The following is a 26,477-nucleotide window of genomic DNA, read 5'->3' as shown; positions in this document are numbered from 1 at the left end:
AAAAATGCAGAATCAAAAAACCGAACAAAAAGAGAATATTGATCGTACTTCAATTAAACAAGCATCTAAAGTCTTCACCTCCAACAAAATTCTTGTCCCTCTAGATAATCCAAAACTATTAGGCTTTATAAGGCCTATTGTATCATCAAGAAGACCAACAACAGCATATGCCAGAGTCACTGTTAAAATGCCAGTAAACTCAGTTGAAGAACAACCCATTAATTTAGCAACAGCAACCCCAATGGGAACGAAAAATACTCCACCAATGGTAGGCGGTCCTTTTTTGGAGTAATACTTGTAAGGCCATTTCCTTCGAAATTTCTGACGGATATTAAATACTTTAAGTATAGGAACAGAGACATAGCCTGCAAAGGCAACTAATGACGCAGAGGCTAAAAAGGGTGACAAAAAGTAAAAGGCACCCAAGGGTTGTCTAACAATACGCCAAGCATGCCAGTCTACAAATGCCAGACATAATGTCAAGAAGCTTATCAGTCCCAAATTGCAAACAAATCCATATGTAATCCTGCATGTAGAAGGAAGATTAATCAGCAAAACATGAACAACTTCAAGTCAAATCACGATCTAATTAACACCTCAAATAAAAAAGTTGCAAGTTTAATTGGCTTCCTATAGTTCTAGAGACATCCAATCACTAATTGCTAACAGATGAGATGAAGACAATATCATAGCCCGCCGTTTAAAAGTATAAAGTATAAAATGAACAAAAGTACTCAATTTTCCACAATGTGCAACTGTTATTACTCTGACCCCAACTTGTTAGCAGCTGATAGCTCCATACATTTTGCTATTCCCTGCCCAACAGGCGTGGGAACCAATCTTAATTCATATACAAGATCTCAAACATTAGATAACTTGGTTAATCATAGGAAAAAGCAAGTATATTCTATTTTTTTCACAAACGTATTTCAGATAGAGTTTGATGAAAAGATTAGTCCCTTTATAGCCATTGCATTTCTGTCTTTTCTAATCAAAGCGTTTATTGAGACTTGGATTATGTATGCTTTTGTTATTTTCCCCTATCTCTGCATGGCAATTCACAAAATAACCTAAATAAACAATCTTTCTGTTATTTTGAAAGAAAATGTAAAGGCTGGCACATGAGATTCAAGGCCTAAATTACATGGTTGTAAAAGAAACAACATTGTACTCTTCAGTTTTGTGGACTACACAAAGTTATTCCTGGAGATGCATATATGAGGTATACAAGGAAATATGAATGAAACCAGGCATCATCTTTTCCCAATATCATTGGTGGCAACATATATAATAAATAAATCGATCAGTTTGATGGAGATGGATGGGTATTGGGTCTCGTGACAGGTCTTTGCCGCACGCATGCTAAAGTATGTTGATTTTCCACTAGCAGGGATAAAAAAACATAAAGGCTTCATGAATCTTACATCCACTAGTGAAAGGATTGCAATGGCATACTGAAACAATCACCTTTTCCAATTTCCCTTTTCCATATTTTTCTACCCCTTGTTTTCCCATGTCCCAACTCATGCAACACAAATACTTTCACTTTTAGTGACTGCAGAGGATGATTTGTCTTAGTGTACCATGGAACAATCTTGTGAGGAATATTTCACTGTTAAAAGGATAGATATGGCATCGCTTAACAATTACCTTTACCCAATTTCCTATTTCCAGAAAAAAAAATTACACTGTATTTCTCCAAGTTTGTTGGCCGCAGATGATGATGACATGGTCCTTTTCCCAATTTCCTATTTCCAATTTTTTCTACACTTTATTACCATTGCAACCGAAATGCTATTACTTTACTGGGTGCAGAGGATGATGACATGGTCCTTCAAAAGCACCCAAGAGTCTAAGACTGTTCTCAAAGTAATACTTATTTCATCATATGGTATATAGAATTAAAAAATCACAGACCCTATAGTCAAGGTCTTCACATGGGATAAAAAAAGAAAAAAAAATCCTATCTTAGTAAGGGGATGTTAGAGCTTTTCAATAAGTTCAAAACACTTGCATTAAGTTTTTGCAATACTTTCCATGTTCACTTCTGTCATTTTTGTGGAAGGTTCCTGCCTCTCTTTATTTGTGAATTGCACTATGAATTTCCACAGTACTATACCCTGTGGAATTATATTTAAAAAAGGATGGAAAGATACGTGTGAACCTTCAGAAAACACTAGCCGTTAAAAAAATTGGCAGGAATGAGTACTATGAAAACGAGGAATAATAGATAACAGTAGCTGAAAACTCTGACTGCATAACAGGAGCTCAAGAACACACCAGACTTTATGAGGGTTATTGATTGCTGAACTAGCCAATTTCAGTTTCCTAGAAACTGTTCTAGAGAAACACTTCGAAAAAAGGAGTGTTTGGCCACAAATATTTAGAAGCACTTCTAAGAAACGGAAATAATTTTACATTGTTTGGCACATTTTTTTTACTAATAATTATTTTTGGCCCATTTTTAACTAAAATTATTTTTTGTCCATTTGTGAAGCACTCATCCTATCTCACTTTCTCTCTACCCATGTGTCATCTTTCAAGAGATGCCTGACTATATTGTGGCATTAAACTAAAAACATCATTTACATTTAGAAATCCAATTCTCCATTTACTGATTTTAATTTACAAAATCCCATGAATAAAGGGACAGAGAAAATGGTGTTGTGTTGAAATCAATCTCCTTTGATTGATTCAAATTATAAGACACCACCAAAACCAAGATCTTGCCAGAAACAGTCAAGGTTACAGAATTTTTCACCTACACCACCCACACCGGCCACCACAATCCATCTTTTCTACCGCCAAATTTTGCCGGAAACAGTCAATTAACCGCCACCGAACTCGCACCACTATTGATTTTATAGAAGTTGTTGCTCAAGAATAAAACACTCTTGCGCCCATGTCTCGATCTCTTGCTCACTGAACCTTCTCACTCTTTTGGTGGTGGAAACCACTTCTGCTGCTGCTCCACCATGTCTGCTACTATGCACCACCACCATTACTCCATCGGTGCTGAACTCCTACTACTTTGTTGCGTTCTTGCGTGTTTGGTGGGGGCCGATGGAGGGTTTGAGAAGATGATGATACCAGGCCTAATGAAGAGAGGGATAAAGAAGATTTTTAAATGGGGCATGGAGAGAAATTATTGTAAAGACGAGGGTATGATTGTCCAATTAAAAGTTTTGTTAAAGGGGGGAAAGAGCTCCCTGAGAAACAGTTTGTAGAAGCCCCAATTGGAGCTTCTCCGTTTCTTCCTTCCAAGAAGCTATTTCGGGATTCTAAAAAAATGTTTCTCCTTCTTGAGAACCCCTTGTTTGACCAAAGAAGTGTTTCTGAAGTTGAGAAACACTTTTAGAAGCTTGGCCAAACAGCAGCATAGTCTCTAAACATAGAAATTTTCAGAAAAGTTATCTATCTATATTGTATAAAAATTAACGTAAATAATCCAAAGTTTCGTCGATTTAGCTCATCTTTCAAATAATTCAGAACAAACCCAACTTTTGAAGTCGTATAATGATAGTCATCCTAATTCATCTAAGGATTAGATATTTTCTAGGATTACAATAAGGAGTTAAATATCACAAAAAATTATTTAGGAATTTGACCTGAAGGTTAGGTTTCTTTTGAAGTTATTCAAAGGTGATTAATGTAAGATGGTTTTTCCCTCAATTCTATCACTAAACTACTAGTTCAAACCAATTCCATTAACAAGTCACTATAATTTCACCAACTAATCATCCAAATGGTACTCCATGACAGCAGTATCAACCACACTCTGCACCAGCCCCACATTGGCCTATAAAAAGTTGTAAAAGAAAAAATTGTTTCTCAAAAAGCTGCAAACACACACACAAAAAAAAGGAAAACACAATAAATTAGACAGTAAGAAAAAAAGCTATTGAATTAAAAAACTAAGGTATTTCTTTAAAAAAAAACACAAGAAAACTACTGTATTAAACTAATGAATTCCGAGTGTTACAAAAATAAAAATAACAAAAACAAAAGCTAGTGAATGAAATTTGGATGAGTGCAATTCTTTTGACTTCTGGTCCGCTAAGCGACATTGTGGAAATACAAAGAAAATAGAGAGAAAGTAGTTAACCCCCCCCCCCCCCCCCCCCTATCCCCACAAATTCTATACATGCTGCAGTTATTCTTCACTAAAATTTTGGCCACTTTAAACCTGAAGCCATGTTCCGTGTCCCACTTTGGACTGGTAAAGGGTTGGGCCCGGCCATCCCCACCCAAAAAATAAGTAGAAATGAGCCCTTCCTATTTGCTCCAAAAATGTCCCTTCCATGGGGACACTAACCATCAAAATGGGTCAATATGCATCCTCCTTGGAAATTCTTCGCACTCCTATCATGACCTATAGGCTTCACCAGTAGTTTCTCTTTTCCTCCAAGCTATACTTAAAATCCAAATCTGAAGTTCCGAAACATAGCTGGAAAGGAAACCAAAGTACAATTGGATAGGAAGGACCGAGAAACCCCCTAGGGTGCGTACAAATTTCTTTTCCTGGCCCTACTTTGGCAGGAATCTCAATGCATGGTAGTGACGGACTGGTGGTTGTGTTCTTATTTGTCTTAATCTTTTGTCCTCTTTGTACAAGGTTACATTATGTCAGGTGTCTGACTGGAAATGATACTAGACTCTTTACCTGTCTTTTTTATGCATTCTCCCAAGCAAGGCAAGCCTGGCAGCTGTGGTTGTGAAAGCATCTTCTGCAGTAACAAACTGCCTTTTAATTGTTGGCATGTCAACATCGTTCATGGGTGTCACCAGAATTTCCCCATCGCTATCTTCTCCATCACTTGAGAAAAGCATGTAGTCACTAGTGCCCTCATTGTTTCCCTAGTCATCATATGAGGACACACCTACTGAATCCTAGAAAATAATAAATGCAATACATCAATGGAACACGAATTTTAAAAAGAGTCCTATGCTCAAGTCATCAGGTCACTCTAGCACCACTCAGCAGGACAACCAAAAGAAAGGGTAAAGGGTAGTACTGAATACCTCATCCATGGACCTAAGCTGACCCATATCATGCGGCAAATTGTATTCTTGCTTCCAAATCTTAGTAGCCCGTAACTGTCGATTAGGAAAAGGAGCTAGTATAATTCACATTGCTTGATAAATACATAATAGGTGATGCCCCCAAACTGATATGGTGTTCATGAATGAGCGAGAGCATCAAAATTGATGCAATACAAAGATTTAAGATCCAGAAATGTTCTCCAGCAGAATGTATATCTCTCTTTCTTTAGGTACTTTTAAACAAGTTACCAGCACCTTCCCAGATAACTAAGCTATGTTTGACTGTAATGGTAAAGCTTGTTGACATTGAGCATTGACTTGTCAAATTTTGTGGTGAGTTATGATGCGTAATTAACATTTACATTCTGAATTTATTTTAGGAAATACTTTCATAAGAATATTATTTAGAATTTTTGTTATGATACAGGATAGAAATTAACGAGAGACAAAAAAGTGGCTCATTATATTGAAATGGAAGGAGTAAAAATGAAGAGATAACCTAAGTCCAACAACGGCCATGGACTCGTGGTATTGTGGAAGGCTACCACTGCACCAAAATCTTTACAAAGAGTAAGAGGTTAACGATATAATTTAGTGTGAAACTAATTGCGATTAATATCAACCAAGAAAGAACAAATCAAGAAACTAATTATGAAGAAATTAAAGCAAGAGAGAAAGTCGAGGTTACCGTGGGAAACCCGAGATCCGGGAGAAAAACCCACAGTATGCATTGTAGAGTAATATTGATGATGAATGAAGATTACAAGAGCATTATTTGCGTTAAATTCAATCAATGTTACATGGAACGTGGTGCGGGTACGTGGAACGCGGAACATTGCCTCCAAAGAACCCGAACGTTGGTCTTTTTTAATAAAGAAAAAATTAACGAAATTAATCTTATTTTAAAATTATAAGTTATTGTAAAAGGGTAGAGGGTAAAAATAAAGTACATTCAACTAATAAAATAAATAAATGATAAAAAAGTAAAGTGGGGTTCCCAAAATAAAAATAAAAATAAAATAAAAATAAACAATGGTGTTCAGTAAATGTATTACGTGGAAAGAGAAATTGGTAAAGTAAAGCCATAGTGTCCGTTCCCGAGATACCCACTAATTAAAATTCCTTTATAAGGAAAATTGGAACCCTTCATTTTCTTCCTTTTTCGACTGAAGACGGTCAAGACTCAAGACGCCATTTTTTCTGTTCAACCGCGATCAGGAATGACGCCTCCGACCGGTGAGATGAACATCGGAGATGATAATGTTCACTCCGTTGGACTCGCCTCAACCTCGCGAGCAAAAGGCCCAACATCTTGTGGAAGAAACTCTTGTCTTTCACCTTCAATTTCTAGATCTAGGTTTTCAGACTACTTGGGCGCCAATTTCAACAATCCGGGTCGTGTTTCAACCATGTTTCGGGACAAACGAACCCGGTTTGTGGAACGTGGAAACGTACCACGTTCTAGGTACCATTGAATTCAATGTTCAACCACACCTCTCAAGAACCTTAGTTCTAAGCGAGTAAGCGTTTGATTTTGTGAATTTCCCTCATAAAATGAGTACAAATATATATATATATATATATATATATATATATATATATATATATATATATATATATATAGAGAGAGAGAGAGAGAGAGAGAGAGAGAGAGAGAGAGAGAGTCTAGGTTATACAAGCTAATCAAACGGATAAGCATGAGCCACGTCGTTGCATTGATCACAAGAAGAGAGGCAACCCCCTTTGAATGTGGGCGTGTTGGAGGCCAAAAAGAAAATAAAGAGTAAACGTTGAAAGAAGAACAAAGTGCTATTTTTGTTTGTTTCAATAACAACTAAAAGGCCAATACATAGGCTACAACTTAACTAAAAATCAGAAAAGAACAACTAAACCTAGAAAATAAGAAAAAATATTCCACTAACTATCCACTGAAAAATTGAAAAAAATAAATAAAAATAAAAAATCTAAACGCATGTAATTTGACTAATCGGCATCAACAAAACCTTCTAGAACAACTCCATTCCTCTCAAAGCAAAGAGCCATACACGAGGTACCAACAATTACCTCAAAAGCCATTTCACAGCTTCTCAATGTCACTCACCCGAATTTGATATGAACCTACTCACAACTCCCACGGCATGGACAATATCAAGTGTGCAAACCATAGAAATATAGCATACATCATGCTTCCAATATTGACCATCTTTTCTTTATCCTCCTTAGTCATGGGATAATGCTCTTTAATCAACTTGAGATCAATCGAAAGATGAGAGTTTCGAGGCTTGGAATCAACCATATTGAACCGTTTTCGCACTTTCTTAACATACTCTTCTGATGACAATTGCAACTCACTTTTTGACTTGTCTCTATAGATGCTCATGCCTACTTGCTCCACCTCACAAAAATATTTCATCTTAAATCTTCTTAACAACTCCCTTTTCAAATCATTCACATTTTTCATGCTAAAACTCACAATAAGCGTATCATCAACGTATAAACGCAAGTAAATCCAAGGTCGTTGGGATCGGGATCCCACCCTGGATCGGAGAGGGGGTAGAAACGAATCGGTAGAATCGAATCGTAGGATCATAAGATCCTATAAAACAAACTGTAAAAATGAGTAACAAAAATGATGCTAAATGAATAAATACACATCTTTTAAACAATATGGATGCTAAATACATTTTTTTTCTCACGTAATATTGATATTCTAAAGCAAATATGTCTTCGTAATAGTTATATAGATTAGAAAAGAGAAATATTTTTGTTCATGAAGTTGGGTTATAATTTTTTGGGCTTAAAGAGAAAGTTTGTTGCTTTAGGGATCATTTCAATAAGTAAAAAAGTAGGATCGACCACTCCTAACCGATCCTACACTGGCCAATTCTGCACCAATCTAAGTGAAAAGTAGGGATCGTCTGATCCTATTCTGATCTCACCGATCCTGTACGATCCTGCACAATCTAAGTGAAAAGTAGGATCGTCCCATCCTATTCCGATGAAACCGATCCTATACGATCCTCTTACTGATCCTGACCGATCTTGTTACGATCCCACCAATCCACCATCCCTGCGATGATCTGGATCTTTTTGCGAAAATTGGATCGTACGATCCTATGATCCGGATCGCGATTCTAACAACAATGAATATATACACCGTCATAATACCTTTGAAAATAGCAACAATCGGCACCATTAGCTCCCACAAACCCCTAACTTAGTACCATTGTCTCGGAGCTTGTTTCAACCCATACAGACTCTATTTAAGGCCATAAGCTTACAAAATAAGCTCTATTTTCCGGATTTGGAAACCCTCCAGTTGCTTCGTAGAGATTCTTCTTCCAAATCACCATGTAAAAACGTCATTATCACATCCATTTGCCACTACTACAAAAACTGGAATAGAAAACACATAATAGAGAACTGTCATCTTGGATAGACGTCTTCTACAATTATAGAGAACGCCTCCCTTAGATAACCATCATCTAAAACGTATAATAGATAACTGTTCCAATTAAACTGTTTTCTATTCCTATCACATATTTTAAATAATATATTTTAATAATTGTGGAACACATAAATAACGCCAAAAAAAAGTAATATAGGCGTTTACTCTTTTTGTTGATTATTTATTTTGAAAATAAATATTCCACTTTCCATCCAATCTTTGAGTGTCGCTTAACCTAATACGAGTATTGCATACACAATACTTTGGAGAGAGTTGTGAGCCGTCATTATCATTCTTAACCTCCTACCTCCATTATCTTTATCATTCAACCTCTTATTGATCCATAATCGGTCATCTCCGGTTACTTTTCTCTCAAGATCAGAATTTAAATTTAATCTCTTTTTTTTTCGGTATTTGATTCCATTAGACTGTGAACTGAATCTCAAATTTTGGAGTTTGATTATTTGATATGAATTTCATAATTTGAGGTTTGATTATTTGGTGTTGTGATGATTTAGGTAGATTCGGATGTTGCAGGCTTGCAGCAACACCATATAAACACTCCAAGTCCAATATGGTAACCCTCTCTTACTCTCTCCTCCGATTTTCCATCATTATATAGAAAACATTGTACCATGGTTACAATTAAACATTCTCACCTATTGGAACTGAAATACATGATAGAAGTTTTTAACCCACGAGACTAGGATAGATGAATGATGCAAGGGAGGATGATCGACGAGCCGAAGGCAGCAGGACTTGCAACTACAGTTCTTAGACCGATTTTGATCAGCACAACAAATAGAATCACATGCTCATTTCGGGAACTTGGGGTCCTTTTTTAAGTCAACTGATTTCATAATTGTATTAAAATGTGGGGTTTTTTTATTTTGTTTGTAAATGGAGCTTTTAATTAATATTTTATCATTGTTTTACAATGTAGGTAGGCAAAGGAGACTAATGGTGAGCTTTCTTCAATTTAATAACAGCTTTAAGATTAAACTACTTTCAAACCCGACCTTCTTTTCAATTCATGTATACATTAGCGTTAGTTTCTCATTTTTATGTTTCATCTTGTGATGTCTAATGATTATTTTTTTCGTTTGTTCATTGTTGCAGGAAAGAAGTGAAATATGAGAAGCAATTCCCCTTGTAATTGCGATATGAGAAGTGAAATTGCGATATCAGAAGTGTGCTTTTTTTTACCCCTTGTAATTTTGGTATTTTGTACTGAAAATTCTGTAATTGTAAGATGGATATATTTCGCGAAATTGCATTGTTGGGAAATGCAATATAAATGTTAATAACACTTGATATTTAGAAATTAGAGATTGTTTGATTGTTTTTTTTAAAAAAGTTTTGTTTACTAGATTTGTATTTTTAGTCTGGAATTCATCAACTTTGTAAATTTTAACTAAAAAGAATATATATAAAAAAAATGAATAGAGAACGGTTATCTTAGCAAACAACCTTCTATTTTAAGCAATACAGAATGGTCAAGTTGCCTAACCGTTGTCTATTCCTTCTCTTATTTCCTGAGTTTCAGAAGGGTATAGAAGACGGTCGTGTTAGATGACTGTTGTCTATACCAAGGTATAGAAATCGCCTACCCCAACCGTCCTATAAACTATAGAGATCGCTTAGCAGGAGAACGGTCATAAGGCGTCCTATAAAGCCTATTTCAACAGTTCTCTATTCCATTTTTTGTAGTAGTGTGCTCAAGGCCAACGAAATTCTTATAGTGATGAACTTCACAACCTGAGCAAAGACCTATTGACAATCAATGTCCTGTGAAAATTTTCCAGTAAAAGTCTTACCCTGAATCATGGTGTAAAAATGTGGTATCGGTCGCGGTCGCGGAATTGTTTTGGTGATGCGGTAACGGAACAGTCTCGTTAGTCGCGGATCGGGTCGCGGTGGTCGCACGGGATGAATTAGTGAGGAAAATAAATTAAAAAAAAATCACAGTAGATAAGTGAAGGATTAAAAAGAAAAAACAATTAAAAAACACTTGTTTAAAAAAAATACTCCTAAAAAGATTTTTTTTAAAAAAAGGTAAAGCACGTGTATAGAGTAGATCTGTTGATAGTAGCTGTTATTCTTATTGTTATATTTTTATCATATTTAATAAAATAGTTCCCTTAAAAAATAACATACGTCAGTACTGTACAGTACTCAATAAAAGAGTAATCTGGTTTTTGGGCTTTTGAGTTTTGGCCACCTGTTATGTTTGACAAAGTAAACCCCCACTCCCCCAGTTATTACCTCCCCAACCCTCACGGCCTCACCCACCCACATGTTTAATTTATTAAAAGGAAATTATTGTACAAAATTCAAAAAAAACCCTAATAAAAGAATCCTAAAAAACATTAAGCCCAGCCGCCCAACCTTCCAACTGCAAGTCGTCTCCCCTTACTCTTTTTCTTCCTTAACTCAAACATCCATGGCGGTAACTCGGTGAGCTCCACTCTTCTGCTTCTTCTCGAATATGAATTCTCTATTTCTCCTCCTTTTAATCGGTCAATTTGCACTCGTGTCGGTATTCTCGGGCGAGTTTCGGCATATCTCGGGCGATTTTTGACCGAAACGGTCATATCGGACGAGATACTGTCGTTTTGTAAAACGTCGTGGTAAATCGGCAAATATCGTAATCTGGTACAACTCGGCCGGTACGAGTTAACTCGGCCGAGTTTTTAATCCATGCCCTGAATCGAACTTTATCTTTTTGTTCCTCTTTCTTTCGAAAGAGTCATGTGGATAAAAGTGCTTTGTTGCCTTTAGGCAACTCCAATAAAGTGACACTTTTCTCCAATGAGTTCAGCTTCTCACCCTTGCTTGCTTCCACATCAACGAGTGACTCATCTTCATTACTTATTGATGGGATTCGCTCAGACGCTCATGATAAAATTTCGGCTCACCCGCATCCATCAACAATAAATAGTTGATACGAATATGAAAAGGAAACTTAAAATAATTTAGTTAACTGATCTTTTTAATAATTGGATCTGGGTTATTTTACAATTCAAGATTGTAAGTAGAATTTTTTATTGGTTCTAGTTAGTAGGTTAGATAAATGGATCAGTTAAGCTTAATGCGCTCTGCGCGTCATTAAACTTTAAGCTAGTGGCAACCACTTACAACAGGAAATGCACGTGAAAATACATATGTATGAAGTTCAAATTTTTATCTTTTGGGCCCCCTTTTGCCTCGACCATGGGCAACTGCATCTCTTGCCTATGCCCGGGGCCTGTGAGCGAAAGAGATGGTTCAACTTAATGGAACTTTGCATCAACAGACATATCAATTCAAAATTAGTTTAACAAGGTTACCTACGAAAGATAGGTGTGTTATGTAGAGTTGCAAATGAAAGTACTGATCATCTTTTCTTTGCTTGCAGCTACGCTCAGACTGTTTAGGGTAGTGTGTTAAATCTACTTGCACTATGGAAGGGGGATTCATGGGTTTGCGAATGAGCGCTGTTAAAATGGCAAAAGAAAACCTCTGCTGCTAGCAAGGTGTATGGCATAGTTTTTGCTGAAACCTTTAGGGGATGTTTGGTATGTAATTTTTTAGAGTGGGAAACGGATTCATATAACCGTTTACGTTAAAAGTTGTTTGGTTTGGAGTATGCGGTAACCGTTACCGTTACCGTTATCCAGGGGTAATTTATTCCCCTACTTTGTTACTGCTCTAAAATCCACAGTAACAATTACCGTTTCCCCTCAAACAACAATTGCACTGCCTCCTTTCTCTCTCCCTTTCCTTCTTTCTCCCTTCTCCCCTTTCTCTTCTCTGAGATTACTCCCGAATTCAATTGAATCTCCCAAGATTTCAACGTTTCTGTAAATTTCTACTTGTATTTTTTTCATAATTTATGAATTTTGTTCTTTCAATCTAATTTTCGAATTTAATCAACCCTAATTTTAATTTGTCCATTGTGCTTCAACTATGTTCTTGTTTCATCGATGTTTTTCTGGTCTTTGGTTATTATTGGTGTTTTCGTTGATAATTGTTCATATATTGTTGAATTTTAAGTGAAATTTCACTATTTTATTGTGTTGTTCAAATTTTTCTATATTGCATGCAACCTGTTTGATGAAATGCTCAAAAGAGATTGATAATTTTTTTGAGAAGTTGTAGCTGATAGTATTCATGAAAGAGATAATTAAAGAACTGGAACATGTTGCTGCTTATTACAAGGCTACATGCACGAAATGACACTCAATTGAAGGGTAAGAGGGAGGCAATAATGTTATGAAAATGCTGACTGTTGGCCATGGTTTCTATGCATAATGTATCATAAGTGATTCCTTTCCTTATTACTTATCAAACATTAAGTAAGGTAATCGTACTCAAGTGATTCATTTCCTATGATATACAAAACAACCAATAATGGAAATAGTTAACATTACCCTTTCCCCTTCTTATTTGTTTCCATTCCAATCCCTTTCCAACCTTCATACCAAACACCCCCTTATTATCTTTGGCTAAGGAGGAATGAGGAAGTATTTAGTTCTGTGTTGCGAAGTCCTCAAGAGGTGTTTAGGGATGTGATTATCAAAGTTGTCTGTCGTTGATCAGATCTTAGTTTTAAAAGGTGCAGTGCACACTAAGGTGCACAAGGGTCATAGAGCCTAGGCGTAAGTGGATACGAGTCGCACATAATTTCCTAATAAACCTAAAAATTCTGTATAGAACAGAATTAACCCAATTTATACTCAAAACATCATAATACAATTCGAGTGCCATATTTTCTTGCCGGTTCATAAGCATCGCGTGATCCCAACGATAGAGTGCCAAAATTAGAACCTTCCATGGTAATTACAAGCTGGAATATGAAATTAACTCATATTGTACTACTTCCACTACCCAAAAAGCTTAAGTTTTAGAGATATGACCGATAGGTCACATGTGGTGTCTTTATTTCATTAAAAAAGAAAAGAAAAAGTAAATAAAATATCCAAATCAGCAAGTTGTGCTAGAATGCTAGAAGACTGAAGGCGTTGCGCCTTGCCTGAAGAGCTGAAGGCGTCGAAGGCTGAGCCTAGGTGAGCCTTGCACCTAGGCGCGTTTTTCTAAACTAAGGCTCACATCAAGATAAGCATCTCTTAATGTATTCATTTTGGTGTGTTTGTTGTCTCAGCTTGTTAGCCGATTTGTTTTTGTTCTTGCGATTGCAATCTTTTCTGCTTTGAATTAACTTCTTATTCCTTTAGGTAATAATACATTTTATTTGGCCAAAAAACTCATTGAAACGCATGCCTCTCCTCCTTCATCATTCTTTCACTTACATTTTAATCACGAAAAAATAATTCATGTATATATTGTATTTGTTAATAATGATTATATGAAGTTCCTCCTTTAAAATCAATTCTCATTTCTCTCTTGTTTATGTCTTTGACAACTTCATTAATCTTCCAAAATATAGTCTGGTTAAAGTTTCCTAAACTAAAACAGAGTACTACTGATCTATAATAACTAAAATATCTTCTTTGCCTCCTTCTTTCAGACACTTCTTACTTTTACCATAAGTTCATATCTAATTTCAGTTTCAGATTCAGGAAGTTCATGTACATAAATCCGCGCCTTGTCTGAGTACAAAATAATGAGGTTTAAAGTAAGGCCCTCAACAACCAACATAACTTTTAATAAATTTGCTACTTCACATCTTAAAGTACCTCAAAGTGGCTCAAACATTTTGTATTCGGTACACTATTTAACTTCGCCCATAAGTCCATAACTAATTTATCGGAGTCCTGAAGGTCACTTACAGGGTCGGTTCTGGGGCAGCACGGGGTGAACGACGCAACGGGACCCCCAAATTTTAATTCAAATATAGTGTAAATAGTTTCCTAAATAGACATAAAAACTAAATTGGAGCATTGGTTAAGGTAATGTGCTAATAAACCAGAGGTCTTTTTTTTCGGAGATTACAATATCAGTTACGAAAAAGAGTGCCTGGGAAACACAAATACAACCATTCTTCCCCAAATCTCGTTCAAATCTTTCAATTATGAATCCTTCCATTTAATATCCAAATCTCGTTGAATTTTTTTGGAAATTATGAATCCTTCACTTTTTCCTTCCCCAAATCTCGTTCATCTCCTTCAATTTATTTTTTTGAAGGGAAAATCCTTCAATTTAAATTACTATGCCTTCTTCCCCAAATTAAATCCTTCAATTTAGTTCCAGAGATTAGCCTTCTTCCCTAAATTAATTTAGTTTAATATTTCCGGAAATTGATTGGGAAACGAAAATTCACCCATTCTTCCATGTTTCACAAATAAAAATATGATTGTTAAAAATTCAATCTGTTTTTTGGGTACAATAAATGGGAAAATTCCACAAAATTCACAGTGCTACGGATACAAAATCAACATCATCTTTTTGATACGTTTTGATAGTCTCATTGTATTTTTAATTTATTTTTGTCAATAATTTTAATTAAATTATTTGATTTTGATTTTGCAAATAATAATTTTAAATTTTGCCTTGCGTATTGTATGATTGCGTATGATTACACTAGTATACATGTAACTTGTGTAATTGCGTCCGATTACACATGCTTGATTGAATGAAGGCCTATTGTTATGTCGTAATTATAGCCCCGGCACTGGTTACATATGTATAATCAAATTGGACACAAGTCCCCGTACAACCATTTTTAGTACAACAAAGATTATGTCATTACCAATAACGAAAGTGGCTCTTATTGGTACTAATTAGGAGCGTATTGGTAGACTAATACCACACTAATCAGTACCGACACCAAATTAATCAATACAAACAAGAGTCACTTGCGTCAATTTAAGACACAGGCCCCTCTTGACATAAACTTCCTCCACATAAAAGTACCTCAAGCAATTCGAGGTCATTGATAATTGTAGACACCTACTTTTGTCCCCATTCCCGCAAGGGAAAGGTTCGATGATGAAAGCATAAAAACTCCACTTGACAACGCATCTCCTATAAAGTAAACGAATCTCGATTCCCCATTTCATTTCACCCGAAACCTGCTATTTATGGAAACCTGCTAAAAATAGTAACTGCCGTAAAAGGTAGCGTCTAAAAGTGGCAAATCATAAAAGATAGAAACCTGTCAGAATTAGGTGTTGCACTCCAACATAAATCCTAAATGAGATAGAAAACTGCGAGAATCCTATTCCTAATAGGATTCGGAAATAGGAGTCACGTATTAATTAAAATCCTAACGAACCTAGAGTTCGTAACGGGCCCAGACGCATTCCGTCACAAAATTAATATGCGCTAAAAGACTTGAATTAATCTCAAACTCTATGGATTTTAGGAATCCGAATCTGACTAAACAAAACTGCCCAGACCCTATTTTCAACGCCTGGCTCTGGGCGCCGAAATCTTCGGCGCCCAGGCCTGGGCGCTGAAAGTACCTCGGAACGTGTTTTTTCCTAACTCTTTGCGGATTAGAACTCTGCAATTCTATCTTTCCACAAACTCTTCCCTATAAATAGGCCCCTAGTTTCGACGTGAAACACACAACAACACATAATATATCCTGAGTATTGACTCTAAACCCCTTAGCCTAAGCCTCTCGCTGCGAAACTGTTCACGCGTTCTGTCGCAATCGATCCATAAATCGAACAGAACGTATCCTGTCCCATAATTGAGATTCGTTAAATAAAAAGGAGAAATAGCAAAGTCAAAGTGGTTAGTTTTCTGAGAACCGTGACGCACCTCTCAAGGGTGCGTCGTAATGTGTCCCTTTTCGATGATTTAACTGCTTTTCTCGCCCTTTTTATGAACTGTTAAACTAACCTAATTTGAATGTTCTATCACGCCTAACAAATATAATATTTTTGGGAAATCGGATTATCATGCTAGGTCCCTTAATGTTATTTAAATCAGATAATCACGATCGAATTAGTATTATATGTTGCATATTGCTAAAATCAACTCAGATTAGTTTAATAGTTAACGCATGTCCCTTCAATTATTTATGCTGAGCTAGTAAGGATATCCTGCCTCTGGAGTTATCGACGAGCGAATTACTCCTCTCGGTAGTTACATTCCCCCGAACCCTCAATCTCTACCTTGCGGGTGTATATTGAGAGATCCCCACACCAGGGATCACAAGGGAACCTACGGCCGTCGTGGTCAAACATAATTGCACTCCCTTTATATCACGATACCCGGGTTTTGTCAGTTTTTCTCATTGTCGTTAAAAACTGAATGGCGACTCCTATATTACTAGTCAATTGGGTGTATACTCACAGGAAATCCAATTACACTTGATTGAATAAAAAGAGTCGTCACACCCACGAGGGACAAGGTCACGCATTAGCCTCGCGCTTTTTCGACCCCCTCACAGTGGCGACTCCGCTGGGGATAGTGAAGGAAATACTCGTGCTTGTAGGTAATCAAAATAGCCGAAGGGTGAAACGATCCTACCCCGCGTTTATTTCCCCATCAAGTTGGGACGACCTGAAAATCTGCATATTAATGTGAACGGGCAGAACAGCATAACGAATCTCGGCTCCCTCGGGAGTTGGGACTAAGGATACCTTTTTTCGCCAATAGGGGGGTGCATACGCCGCGCATGTTTCCCACTAGGTACTTGTGCAGGTAGTACACCTATCCCGAACCCAATCGCTCGCCCATTAGGTCCCTCTCGCCTGCATGCCCCCTTGGCTTGCACTTGCGGGTTGGCCTCTTGAGCGAAATTCGTCTGTTGAAGACACTACCTCGACCGGGGCATGTGTTGGATCTATGATAGAAGCGGTACCAAGCCAGGCGCAAATAAACTACCCATAGAAGCCTATCATAAACTACGTGGCATATTTAATTTTCAAATCCCTGTTTGTATTGTAGTTATGTGTAGCGAAATATGTGATTGTGTGTACAAATAATGCTAGAAAACCAACGACCTTAAAAATTGCCCAAACATTCATAGACTAATTTGCCAAAGAGTTATACCAAAATACGTGTTCCGCAAGCCCGAACGATCGCCACAAAAACAATCGACGCTCGGGATGGCCTGTAACGAATCCCACAAACGCTGTACAACGCGTAAAGGACGTTATTAGGCAAGCACGCAAAATTAAGTCGCATAAAACAAAAGAATATACGCGAACAGAAAACGAGTACCAGTCAGGGACGCATTTTTAGCGCCCCTGGCTGGGCGCCAATATTTCTCACGCCCACTGCTGGGCGCTGAAGTTGCTACCTGGCCTTTTGGTCAGGCACAGCAGCCTCGGTGCCCACGCATGAAGAAAATACGTAGCAAAAAAAACAACTTTTCGTAAAAACAATTGCTACGAGGGCGTATGAAAAAGCACTCGATTCTAAAAGCGACTTGTAAAAAATAAATAACTCTTTGTGTCGTTGTTAGGCCTCCTACGACGACGATGTTCGGCACCAAAGCCGAGCAAGCTAATTAAACCTTGAATGTCACATGGGCGAAGTATTCAAAAAATAAATGTTCGAATAAAGTCTTCAAAAAAAATAAATGTTCAAATAAATCCGAGTCTATACTAGGCTATGCCAAAGTACAATCTAAATCCTAAGTCTTAGTTGTCTTATCCATAGAATCGGTCCCAATGCTTGGTGTCGTTCTGCAAGTTAAAAGGTTAAACCATATTGAGTTTCCCCTCCTAACATTTAAATCAATAAGCACCCATATGTAATTGTCATCCCTTGCTAAGAATCCACGGCCTCAATACTCTCTCCCACCAATAAAAAGAACATATTATTTAATTCAAGTATTTGCAAAATGGAAACAGTCACATTCTGAAAATCATTCCCCCATAGTCGCACAACCCCCAAAGTGAACCTAAGGTGTCAATACCATTGGCAAAGAAAAAATTAATGGGCTCAAGGCCTAAAATCACATTGGGTCACGACTATGATAGTCCTCTCGAGTCACTCGCTCCTTGAAATACTACTAAGTACGGACTAAAAGATTTTCCATGAATGCAACATGACGAACCATGAAAATACCCAAATCGGCATACCATAAGGCTACCATTGGGGTAAAGCAATACACACTAAGAGGGAAGCCGCACTAATGATTCTAGTCTTGCAAAAATAAAAATTCGATCTCCCCAATTAACTACCTTGCCAACATTAAACAAAATGGCGCATGACAAATGAACACCCAAGGGTTAAAATCTAAAGTGTCAACCAACGAAAGTTATGGTCCAATTAGCCTAAGTCTGAGAGTTGCTTGGTCAAGTATTATAGGCTTACGCCACGTCATTATTTTGAGTCTAGGCCACCTCCTTGTATTCATACACGGGTTATAATCAGAAAGATTAATGAAAGTTTGAGTCTAAATCACAACTTCCAATTAAATCCCAGAAACTGGAATCTCAAAGAAACAAAAAATTACTTTCGATGTAATTCTTTCGTTAAAATTCAATAAGGTAAAAACAACATTTTGAATCTACGCTATTTGCATATTTTAAGAAACGACTAAATACGCTTGCAAAGTAAGACAATTTAAAGGTCCACCCTAGGCCTACTAAAATTAAAGGTCCACTATAGGCCTACCAAACGAGGCTCACTCAGCCTCGCCTCGTGACTCAAAGACCACAACCCTCTACCTTTTAGCCCAAAAAAATTGAAGAATTTATATTAGGGAGGAATCCCAAGGAAAAAAGAAAGAAAAAATAGAAAGAGAAAAGGGAGAGCGAAAAGAGCGAGCCATGAAATACTTAGCCCGTACCTCCCAAAGTGCGAAATCTACCCAAGTAAACGAAGGAAAAGAATTGAGTCAACCAATCCAAATCATAAAATTCTACGACGTCTACCCTTTCCAATCCTTATGCTCTTAGACGCCTTCGCTTTGGGGTCCCTGGTCAGCTCATTTAACCCATCCATGTTCTCATTGCCATGACACCAAGAAACCATTACCTCGACTCTTGTTCTTGAACTCGTTGTCAACCGCAAACCACGCACGACCATTGACACGTGCGTCATACCCCTTATTTCCAAAACCTGCTCTTATACCGCCATTAGCATAATGACCATATAACTTGTATACCCTTGAGCCGTCCCCATGCTGCTCATTGGCCTTGGTTGATGTAAACTCGTGACACTAGCACGAAGATGCAAATTGTGAGCCCTAGCAGATATAATCCTCATGCTTGACCAACACCTATACAAATTCTCCTATCTCATTCAACCCATCTTTCAAGCCGTCTTGAGTCACAAACAAAAAAAAGGGAAACAAATGAAAAGTGCAAAAAAAAAATAATAAAATGTGAATAATAAAAAAGAAACTTTGCAAAAGCGCCTCTAAAGTTAGTCTAAAAAGGAAAAGAAGCATCTAGTGCACAAAAAAGATCCGCCCAGAAATAATTTTCAGCGCCCACAGCTGGGCGCCGAAATCTTTAGCGCCCAAGCCTGGGCGCTGAATCTCTCTGCTTGCTAAAATTTGTCCAGAAGTGCTCGTCATTTTATCCGCACATGCACGGAAAAATAACGAACACTTGGGGGGTACAGCACGTATTCAGATATACGTACCACCAAAAAATACATGTACTCAAAATATAAAACAAATTTTGTGCAGCAGATTTAAATAATAATAATAAACTTCACTTATTCTACCGTTTCAAATAATATGTTTCCCCCTCAGAACATACTTGTTTAAAATCGGCATTCTATGAATCTATTTTCTAGGCTAAGAACTACGCAAGACCTGATTCCAAATTAAATCTATTTAAGGCGGATACGTAGGCAATCCATGATTCGGCCCAACCAATTTGCAAAAATATTAAAGCCTCTAGAATAACAAGAATAAAAATAGAAGTCCCTTATTGAAATTTAATTACTTGCAACCCAAGTCGAAAGAAAGATTTAAGTCAAAAGAAGAATCCAAGTCATAAAGATGCAAAAATTAATGAGCACACATCGAAAAATAATAAGGGCACGTACCCTTGCCAGAAGGAGCACTCACACTTCTAGGCACTTAGCCAAGACTCAAAAGATCGCTTTGCCTCAATTGAATGGGGGGCTAGCGCAAGCGTCCATGACCTCTAAAGTACTCGACTTGACCCCCCCTAAAGCGAACTAACTCACTTAAAAACCTTCTTTCACCACTAGACACAGTCATGATCGCCAACAAGTAGTAAAGGCAGTAAGCTTGCAATGAAAAAGATTGTTCTACGGCATCGCCCCATCGTTCCTTCAAACTCAGGGCACCCGTTCATGGTAATTCGAATGCCTGCTAATCTCCTTTGAAAGAAATCAGACATTTGTCAATAGGACTTTGCACTTAACCAAGGCTCACCCTACTCAGACATATGACACGGGCATCTAAAATCGAAATCTGAAAACATCCTTAATGGGAAGACATAACAGCAACTGGGGGCTAAAAAACTGAAATGAAAGAGCTAGGGAAAGAACGAAGTATACCTTGACCTTTTATGCAGACATACACCAAGTAAATCTAAGTCAATTTGAAAAAGGTTTATATTCCCGCCATTCTGGAAAAGACGGCCCTAAAAGCCTAAAGCATATGCCAAACAGGCACAAGTAATATCTTGGCGCCTGCACCCTGGCTTCCAGCAAATCCTTAGACAGCATTCCAAAAATCATAACAGTATTCACTCATGTAATCCTGTACGAACCCTTCTATAAGTCAACCTACTTAGGACACCTCGGATTGTACACAGTAGGACTCGGATTTTAAATGATTTTCAAATGATTTTTAAAAGACTTCTTCGAACCTAATAAAGTGTCGTTGGTTTAAGCTTAGTGTGCGTCCATCTCAACGTTGTAAGTGAGTCAAAAAGATTTCCAAATATGATTATGGGTAAAGAAAGGCACCTAACTTTTGGTCAAGGCACACTTCCACATGTTACTACCTTGACCATGGCGATGTCGCATAATACGACATTTACAAGAGAAGTAGCAGGTCACTACTCGAACGTACCTCGCACTAAACGAGTCTGGTTCAAACTATTCATGATCCCTGTCACCATGAATGCATAAAGACGTATACAAAGCATTATAGCACCAAGCCAATCCCGTAGCTACAATTGGGGGCTTGAGAAAAACACTCTAAAAATGCTCGAAATGACGATTTTATCGCAAATTCTCAACGCTAATGCTATACATACATCATAGGGGCACAATCCTAAGCTTTAAATTGTGAAAAACAAACCTTAGAATGGCTACAACCCCTCCCAAATTCTAAGCACTACTTAGAATATATAAAGTCACCCCACTAACAAGGGTAACTGAAAATCGCGAGTCACCAAAACTCCGATCAAACCACTGCACATAACGCTCGCCCTATAAAACGCCCGTTGCACAGTCTACATCGTTCCAAAGCAAAAGCGAAAGAAAAAAATACTGTCAAAGTTCTGCCCAGAAATCATTTTCAATGCCCAGAGCTGGGCGCCGATATCTTTAACGCCCCAGCCTGGGCGCTAAACCTTTCTGCTAGCCAAGTTTTGCCCAGATATAAAAAAAAACACATATGAATCCTCGCATCGAACGAAGTGATAAGCCGTGCAAACCCACGCGGAAGGTGCTACACTTGTTCGAGCACCTGAACGAGGCGTGATGAAAGTACTCCAATGCAAAAAATAATGATATCCCAACACATGGAGAAATGTTCTAATACAGGTTGTTAGGCCACACAAGCTTACGTCGCACCATAAGTTCAACCATCCCACGGTACAAGTCTAAAAGAGAGAGAGTAAGACATATTGCACTAACACGGGCACGACCAAGAGCACGTGTAAAAGAGGCAAAGACTACTTATCGCCCAAATTCAAAATGCAAGCCACACGACTTCTACATTAAGGATTAAAGGTAGCAAAATATTACCTACCACGAAAGGGATAGCTCCCACCTACACGAGCGGAACCCCAAGGCATCTTTCTCGAAAGAACCTACAAAATCGTACGCCAAAAGGAAGCATCCCAACATGCATACTTGGGGGCTCCAAGCTACGAAACAACCATGGCAAAATAAAAAATCTCGAAGAAAATGTTTGAACAATCAAAAGGGCACGATGTTTGAGACCACTTCATGAATGGATCTGACCCCTATCAAGCTTCTAAGCAAACTATTCAAAATCAGTCATTGCTCAAAAAAAAAATTCAAGCAAACTGATTAATGGACCGCACACAACGGCCATTCTATGAACGCTCGTTCGCACATACATATCATCATTCACGAACACGCTCAAAAAATATAAGAGCGATCAAATTCTTACACCTCAAGGTATGTTCCTCGGGCCATATAGACTCGCCCGACTATTGCAATAACTGTACACCTTAAGAGCAACAGTTCCTTAAAATAATCGCCCCAAAGCGACAAGCACCGTAGTCCACCAATCGGCTACGGCTTCTCAAGAAAATCATCACGTTCTAAAAAAAAGAAAAAAAAAAAGAAAAGAGAATACATAGAACTTCCAAGTGAAATAAACGAATGAACAAGAGGCCAACTGTGTCATCAAAATACCAGCCCGAACAACACTTTCAACGCCCCACCTGGGCGTGAATTATTTCAACGCCCATGCCTGGGCGCCAAAAATGTACCCATGCTCAAAAAAGGCCCTAACTTCTAGTGGGCCCTGCCATACTCATTCGACTTGAAAATTGCTGAAAGTCGCACCTCACGACTTTGTTAAGAGTAGCACACCACTACAAAGGTCGCTCGCACATACGAGCATGACCCCAAACATGATTACAAGATGCGAAAAACAACCGACGAGCCCCAGTGCTTGGGGGCTCACAAAAAAAATAGACTCCAACGAGGAGTGCGCGATCAAAATCACATTCCCGGACTACGCCATGCACCATGTCATGTTTGGATATCTCAAAAAATATATTGTTAAATATACACAGTGTGGACCCACTTATAGGACACATCTAATCAGGAAATATTACGACCCACCAACAGGTTGTAATCACCAAAAGCTCTTCTACATAGGCGAAATAAGAAATTCAAAATGGGCTCGCCCACCCTCAGCGGGCGGGGTCTGCGTCACTAGCCGCGCAGGTCCTCAGTTTTTCGAAGAATAAAGTCTTCAAATTTAAAATAGGCTCGCCATCTTCAGTCGGCGGGGTCTACGGCGCAAACCACGTAGGTCCTTATTTTCAAAAAAAAAAAAAAAAAAAAACAAACAAAAACAAAAACAAAAATTTCAAAACAGATTCGTCCACTTCTATCGGACGGGGCGTCCACCCTCAGCGGACAGGTTCGCCATCTTCAGCCGGCGGGGTCTACATCACAAACCGCGTAGGTCCTTATTTTCAAAAACATCAAACAGATTCGTCCACTTCTATCGGACGGGGGGTCCACCCTCAGTGGACAGGCTCGCCCACCTTCAGCGGGCGGGGTCTGCGTCACTAACAGCGCAGGTCCTTAGTCGCTGCAGCGATAAATTTTATCGGTTTTCCCTTTTTCCGAAAATTAAAGGATCGGTTTTCCCTTTTTCCGAAAATCAAAGGATCGGTTTTCCCTTTTTCCGAAAATCAAAGGATCGGTTTTCCCTTTTTCCGAAAATCAAAGGATCGGTTTTCCCTTTTTCCGAAAATTAAAGGATCGGTTTTCCCTTTTTCCGAAAATTAAAGGATTGGTTTTTCGTTTTTCCAAAAAAGAGCGATGTGTTGGATTTTCCTTCGTTTTACGTCCTATAAAAACAAGGGGGTTTTCTCGTTTAGCTAGCCCTGAAAATGAGAATCTTTAAAAACGCTTTACCTCGTGATTGGGCTTGGCAAGGCCCAATTACACTTTACAGCTTTAATTTCGAAAACATCTGTAGTTACTCCCAATGACAAAGTGAGGGAGTTTCTACGCATCTGTAGATCCTTCCAATGACAAAGTGAGGAAGTTTCTATACTATCAGTTGACAAATCCCAATGACACGTGAGGGATATTGTCGACACTTCAAGTGATGACCCTTAAGTCAAATGTTATCACTCGGGGGCTCGTGAGACCCTCGCAAAACAGGTCACAATACACCGTGGCTTGTGTGACGCACTCCGTCTAATACTTTGACCATCGTCTTACTCCAAGACTCAGTCAAAGTGGGGGCTAACTGTAGACACCTACTTTTGTCCCCATTCCCGCAAGGGAAAGGTTCGATGATGAAAGCATAAAAATTCCACTTGACAACGCATCTCCTATAAAGTAAATGAATCTCGATTCCCCATTTCATTTCACTCGAAACCTGCTATTTATGGAAACCTGCTAAAAATAGTAACTGCCGTAAAAGGTAGCGTCTAAAAGTGGCAAATCATAAAAGATAGAAACCTGTCAGAATTAGGTGTTGCACTCCAACATAAATCCTAAATGAGATAGAAAACTGCGAGAATCCTATTCCTAATAGGATTCGGAAATAGGAGTCACGTATTAATTAAAATCCTAACGAACCTAGAGTTCGTAACGGGCCCAGACGCATTCCGTCACAAAATTAATACGCGCTAAAAGACTTGAATTAATCTCAAACTCTATGGATTTTAGGAATCCGAATCTGACTAAACAAAACTGCCCAGACCCTATTTTCAACGCCTGGCTCTGGGCGCCGAAATCTTCGGCGCCCAGGCCTGGGCGCTGAAAGTACCTGGGAACGTGTTTTTTCCTAACTCTTTACGGATTAGAACTCTGCAATTCTATCTTTCCACAAACTCTTCCCTATAAATAGGCCCCTAGTTTCGACGTGAAACACACAACAACACATAATATATCCTGAGTATTGACTCTAAACCCCTTAGCCTAAGCCTCTCGCTGCAAAACTGTTCACGCGTTCTGTCACAATCGATCCATAAATCGAACAGAACGTATCCTGTCCCATAATTGAGATTCGTTAAATAAAAAGGAGAAATAACAAAGTCAAAGGGGTTAGTTTTCTGAGAACCGTGACGCACCTCACAAGGATGCGTCGTAATTTGTCCCTTTTCGATGATTTAACTGCTTTCCTCGCCCTTTTTATGAACTGTTAAACTAACCTAATTTGAATGTTCTATCACGCCTAACAAATATAATATTTTTGGGAAATCGGATTATCATGCTAGGTCCCTTAATGTTATTTAAATCAGATAATCACGATCGAATTAGTATTATATGTTGCATATTGCTAAAATCAACTCAGATTAGTTTAATAGTTAACGCATGTCCCTTCAATTATTTATGCTGAGCTAGTAAGGATATCCTGCCTCTGGAGTTATCGACGAGCGAATTACTCCTCTCGGTAGTTACAGTCCCCCGAACCCTCAATCTCTACCTTGCGGGTGTATATTGAGAGATCCCCACACCAGGGATCACAAGGGAACCTACGGCCGTCGTGGTCAAACATAATTGCACTCCCTTTATGTCACGATAACCGGGTTTTGTCAGTTTTTCTCATTGTCGTTAAAAACTGAATGGCGACTCCTATATTACTAATCAATTGGGTGTATACTCACAGGAAATCCAATTACACTTGATTGAATAAAAAGAATCGTCACACCCACGAGGGACAAGGTCACGCATTAGCCTCGCGCTTTTTCGACCCCCTCACAATAATCATTAATCAACACAGAAGTATAAAAAATATCAACAAAAACTCAATTAATCACAACCTAAAGTCAAATGAATCAAATAAAAACAATAAAAAAAGCAAAATGAAATTGATGATCAAATGTAAAGTACCTGAGGACCACCGCAATGATTCGGAGAAAAGAACAGATTTCTAGGGGTTGTTCGAGAAATACGAGGTCGAAAAAGCTTAAGATCATGTGGAAATCGAAGATTTGAAGAGCAATTTGAATGCATGACCAACATAATTGCTTGAAGTTGTAAAGATTAGGAGTGGTAGTAGTAGACTAGTAGGAGAGAGAAGCGGATTTGAGCATCTGAAGAAAAAATGAACGGGTTTTGCTAGGGTACGTTGAAGGACGAAGAAGAAGAAGAAAGAGGGCCAAAATGTCAAATGGAAATGGAAATCTTCAGAAGGTGCAGCAGTAGTTGGCCGGGGGTTTAAAATTTTGGCACACTTTTCAACGTGTTCAGG

The 26,477-nt window shown here is 38.2% G+C and overlaps 1 protein-coding gene and 2 long non-coding RNA genes across 3 annotated transcripts in view; 2 read left to right on the top strand and 1 right to left on the bottom strand.

Moving 5' to 3' along the window:
• LOC110778392 (phospho-N-acetylmuramoyl-pentapeptide-transferase homolog) overlaps nt 1-26,248 on the bottom strand; it is a 32,447-nt gene extending 6,199 nt beyond the window's left edge. The window contains 4 exon segments of the mRNA XM_056829783.1: nt 79-526; nt 4,664-4,890; nt 5,023-5,097; nt 26,117-26,248. Of these exon segments, the coding sequence (XP_056685761.1) occupies nt 79-526; nt 4,664-4,890; nt 5,023-5,097; nt 26,117-26,248 (882 nt within the window).
• On the top strand, nt 8,668-9,818 carry LOC130461629 (uncharacterized). Its single transcript, XR_008921778.1, has 2 exons — nt 8,668-9,454; nt 9,611-9,818. It is a non-coding gene; the product is annotated as an uncharacterized lncRNA (long non-coding RNA).
• Nucleotides 10,216-12,426, top strand: LOC130461630 (uncharacterized). The gene is made up of 2 exons (XR_008921779.1): nt 10,216-10,948; nt 11,889-12,426. It is a non-coding gene; the product is annotated as an uncharacterized lncRNA (long non-coding RNA).
• Nucleotides 26,249-26,477: the final 229 nt, after the last annotated feature.

The sequence above is a fragment of the Spinacia oleracea genome, chromosome 5 (genome assembly GCF_020520425.1).
Source record: "Spinacia oleracea cultivar Varoflay chromosome 5, BTI_SOV_V1, whole genome shotgun sequence".
Lineage (NCBI taxonomy): Eukaryota > Viridiplantae > Streptophyta > Magnoliopsida > Caryophyllales > Amaranthaceae > Spinacia > Spinacia oleracea.
The sequence above is the reverse complement of the archived record's forward strand: the minus strand, read 5'-3'. Positions and strand labels throughout refer to the sequence as shown.